Here is a 4,651-nt window from a genome sequence, read left to right on the forward strand (position 1 = left end):
CATTCTCCTCTCCTACATGAAGATACCTAAAATAAGTTCTGATTCAAATCCATATTGCCTTATTATCCTGCTTTTTAATCCATCTAGATCGGAGAAGTTGAAATGTAAAGTGTCAAGTTTCTCTGACTCTGACAGTGTAGCATTTTGGGTTATTACGTAGATTCCAAGGGATTGGTTCTGGGCAGTGAAGCCATAATGTCAAGCTGGCAAAGTGTGCATTGGAATATCAGTCCCTGCCGAGACAATAAAAGATAGCGTCCCAATCTGATGTCATAAAACATTACCCCGAGGAGAACGTGAAGATTTTGGGCATGCACACACAAAAACTGACAGAAACAGCAGGGTTTAATTTCAAACGTTAATATATTTTTCTATTTCATAGCGAACATATGTATCCAATTTGACACCCTAGTCACCCTAACTTGCAACAACATCAGAGTACTTGAACAGGCTGATGTTTTTTTTAAGATGCTTCTCAAAATAAATATTTTCTTTATAAAATAATAAAACTTCAAATAAATATTCTTTCCACTAAAACAAATGTTGAAATTAGAAAATAAAGATTTTCTTATAGGGTCACTGTACAATTTACAAGTAGAGTTGAAGGGATAAGATGTGTAAATGTCCTTCTCTTGTAAGGCAAACATAAAAATATGATTGATATACATTCCCATGAATGTACAACATTAAACATTGTATTATATAATATATATGGATCTATCATCAAAGTGCCTCTGGTTTGGCAGAATGCTTTTCACAGTTGAAATATTATATATACAAAAATAAAACATCTCTGAGGAGGTCATTTGCTAATTTACATACTTTTGCGATTACTATTCACAAACAAGTTAGTAAGGAGAGTCTGTCCATAGCATATCAGTTGTATTAAATGTCAAAAGGGCTAACATTCTGGACTTCGATTAAAACAATACAAAATCAGGACACTTGGTGATCAAGCAGCCTGTATTAACAACCATAGCTGAAAACAAACGACACAAACCAAGTCAAACAGCTCAGCTTAGCCAATCCCCCAATCAACTTCCGACTACTGTGCCAAAACGTGATGAGGTGATCGTGTCAGTCGCCCAAAGTTGTCAACCCCCATCGATTATCCACTACACCCAAGGTACTTTCCCTTTACGTTGGCTTACAGTCGACGCTCTTACAGTGGACAACGTTAGTGTTCTTACACCGGCACCCCGGTCGCTTGACGCGGTCGTAGCAGCTCTGGCACGCGGCGAGACACCCTTTAGCTGGGAGGTAGCACAGGAGACAGGGTAGGAACAGGGAAAGGAGGCCCATGGCCGACCAGCGCACGCAGCAGTGCGACTGGCTGCAGGAGAAGGGTTTGTCAGCGCATGTATCCTCGTCGTCACTGGAGCAGTGATAGAACAGGCCCTTGACGCAGCACACGCAAGTCCCGTAGTCCACCGCGTTCTGCACCGAGCATACGCACCGCCGGCCGCACATCCAGCAGGAGGGCAGGGCGCGCGGGCACATGCACTCCTGGCACTTGCACCGGCCACAGTCCTCACAGCGGTAGACGTGTTTACCCTCCCTAGCGGCAGGGGCACCGGGCACCGTGACCACCACCGCCTCTCCGACCGTACTCGCCAGGGGCTTCAATTCCTCCTGTTTAAGCTCCACCCGTTTGGGCTGGGTCCTGATTATCCGTTCGCTAACTGCCGGGCTACCCAGGAGCCTCTGCACGGAAGACGTGCTGCCTGTACTGGTCCTCGGGCTGTTTCTGGAGCCCTCTGTGCTAGAAGAAAGAGATTGGGCATCCCTAGGGGGGACTGTGGAGTGTGTGGGCTGGGGAAGTTGTTGAAGTTGGGGAAGTAAGTTCCTCTGGTTGGGCCTGGGGTCCTGGGGCTCCAGTTGCTCATTGGTCCCCAGGCCCAGTGGCACCACCAGGTCATTCTTCTGCTGGGTGGGCAAGGAGCCAGGGGGCCTAGGGACCACAATGGGTCCCACCGTTGGTCCCTCTGTGTACTCATTACTGCTCCTGGTGATCCTGATCTGATCCAACGAGAGCACAGGGGCCTGCTGACCGGGGTTTACCCCAGGATCGGGCTGCCCTTCCTGTGCATGGTGAGGCCGGTGTAGCCTCCCGCTGTCACGCAGAGCACGCAGCAAGCCGGCCGACCCTCCACCACCACTGCCATTTTGAGTACTGGTCTCCATCTTGGCTCTGAAGAAGGACCCCTCCGGCTGGCATTGAACACATCTGAAGTCCTGGAGAGAAAGACAGGCAAATATATATATATATATGAGACAACCAGGTGACATTTGAGTAGAAACGACCCTATGTAAATCATAACTGGGGTTTGGCAACATGGGTTGGCTAGCTACCAACTGGAGTTGTTACGCAATTCCAATCTCATCCCCTTACCTTAGGCACTTTCTGTTTGGTGTTAAAAGGCTGTGATAAATAACAACAACATAATATATACCTAACAGTACCTCTAAGGCAGCATTTCACCATTTGTTTACCATTTCATATGATAGGAGAACAAAAACAAGGATTTGACATAATGAAACATTGGATTGACAGTTGGCATGCTGGGCCCTTCTGATTGGAGGACTTAGGTACATACCAACTATTTCCTATTACATGAGATATATACAGGGAATATAAAGAGCATGCAATGAAGAGAACACGAGGCAATGCTGAGACAGGGCTCGTCTACAACTTCAACAAAAGTTGAGGCACTCAAACATGTCTGTCTTCATGCGCATACTGTGTATCAAAACATGCATCCTTATATGTCCCATAACTAGAAGGTAGAGACTTTAGACTCGTTGCCACCATTTCCAAATGAGTGAAAAACAACTGATTGCTAGTTTCGAGGGACTCATAATTGAACATTTCTAAAGATTTGTTATTTCACTCTGGAGGAAATTATTAGCCTAATACATCATGGTGTGCATGACGCTCGTGTTTGAGTGTGCGTGTGTATGGCAGCGGATGAGCCCAAATACCATGACATTTGAGATGGGCTTTACATAGAGAAATGGACAAGCGAGACGGAAAAGTATAAACCCCAATTTCCTATTATGAAATAGCCACAAACGCCAATAGCCCCACCAAACATTCAAATATTAAATTTGTTCATTCCACCTTTCTTCTATAATGTAAGACAGCCCTCTATTTTTGTTCTGAATATAAAACAACAAAAACACGTTTCAACTGCGCTAAATGTGTGTTTATGTGTAGGCTACCGTTCACAGATTTGTATTTACTCAATTCATCTAGTCAAAATGCATGATCTACAGACAGGCAATCAATTGTTTAATAAGAGGGTGATGTCTAGACCGTTATTCAGAAGGGGAAAAACTAAAACCCTAATTTTTAGAGCAAGAAACTGTAGGCCTATTCAGATGAGAAAATGCTGGGATTGCACGGGGAAGGTTGGAGAAAGGATGGGGAAAGTCAATGCAGGTCGGCAGTTGGAACTCCCGAGTCCGAGAGCATGCATAAAACTGAATTGGTAAGGCTACTCTTATGTTACAACTTTTAAACATTGTAACGGCCATATTTAGGCTACATTGTTGTTGACATAGTACAAACTTATTTTTACGAACTCACCGTGTTCGCACCACTTCAGCCCCGTTTGTTGTATTAAATTCCAAATTCGGAAAGTTTATTCCTGCTTAAATTCATCTGGAATCCCATGCACACGATCCAATGCAATGATAAAGTACCTACAAACAATATTTCCAGATTCAAATTTTAAGAGATCAAAAACATAGCCATACATTCCACTGCGAGAGAACCCGAGGCGAAATAGTGCCAAAAACGAATCAATCACTAGGGGCTTGCTGGCTCTCCACTTTTTTTGGGAATTAGAAAAGTGAACAAAATGCGCACGCGATACTTTTGAATCCGTTGAGTGTACGCAAATAGCCAACGGCCTTCGAGTTTGTTGCACTCCGACGTAGGCTGGACAGTTCTAAAAAATACTCGCTGTAATTGTTTAATGTTTGGCTGCCTTGCACACTGAGGTCCTTTCAAGTTTTTCTCGTCTTGTTTTTTCCTCTTTCCGGAGAAGAGGTCGGGTTTATGCTGTAAATGGCGTCATATGGAAGTGAGGGGGGACAAAGCAGTTGCTGTTTCAGAGGATATCTCGTATCCGGTCCCAGCTCATTGGCTGTAGCTACAGGGCTTGCATTCACACCCGGTGCTATCAAACTGTTCCCAACTGCAGGGGACGGGACACAATCCCAGTGACAAAACTTCAGGCGTTGCAAAACGTTGTAACATAGCCTAGGCTACGTTAATTGAAGGCATGTCAGGTCTGCAGCTTGATAGGCGGCATTTGTTCAGAACGTGTGTAGCAGCACTGAATCGAGTTCTAAAAGTAGACTTTCTTGCAAAACAATATCCTATATTTTTCTGTTTCCAATGGTTATTGCAATTGAAACTATTGATAATTTACATTTACATTTAAGTCATTTAGCAGACGCTCTTATCCAGAGCGACTTACAAATTGGTGCATTCACCTATAATATCCAGTAGAACAACCACTTTACAATAATGCATCTAAATCTTTTAAAGGGGGGGGGGGGGGGGGGGTTAGAAGGATTACTTTATCCTATCCCAGGTATTCCTTAAAGAGGTGGGGTTTCAGGTGTCTCCGGAAGGTGGTGG

At 44.4% G+C, this 4,651-nt stretch overlaps 1 protein-coding gene across 1 annotated transcript; it reads right to left on the minus strand.

The window, feature by feature from the left end:
• Positions 1 to 344: 344 nt before the first annotated feature.
• On the minus strand, positions 345 to 4,111 carry spry2 (sprouty RTK signaling antagonist 2). The gene is made up of 2 exons (XM_029756606.1): positions 3,590 to 4,111; positions 345 to 2,235 (listed from the first exon to the last, which is right to left on the minus strand). Exon 2 carries the CDS (start codon positions 2,182 to 2,184, stop codon positions 1,138 to 1,140), a length of 1,047 nt encoding a protein of 348 aa, XP_029612466.1. The 5' UTR covers positions 2,185 to 2,235; positions 3,590 to 4,111; the 3' UTR covers positions 345 to 1,137.
• Positions 4,112 to 4,651: the final 540 nt, after the last annotated feature.

This window comes from Salmo trutta, chromosome 6, assembly GCF_901001165.1.
Source record: "Salmo trutta chromosome 6, fSalTru1.1, whole genome shotgun sequence".
NCBI lineage: Eukaryota > Metazoa > Chordata > Actinopteri > Salmoniformes > Salmonidae > Salmo > Salmo trutta.

Excerpts from the sequence above, each read along its gene's own strand:
- spry2 (XM_029756606.1), bottom strand. The coding sequence starts at position 2,184 with ATGGAGACCAGTACTCAAAATGGCAGTGGTGGTGGAGGGTCGGCCGGC.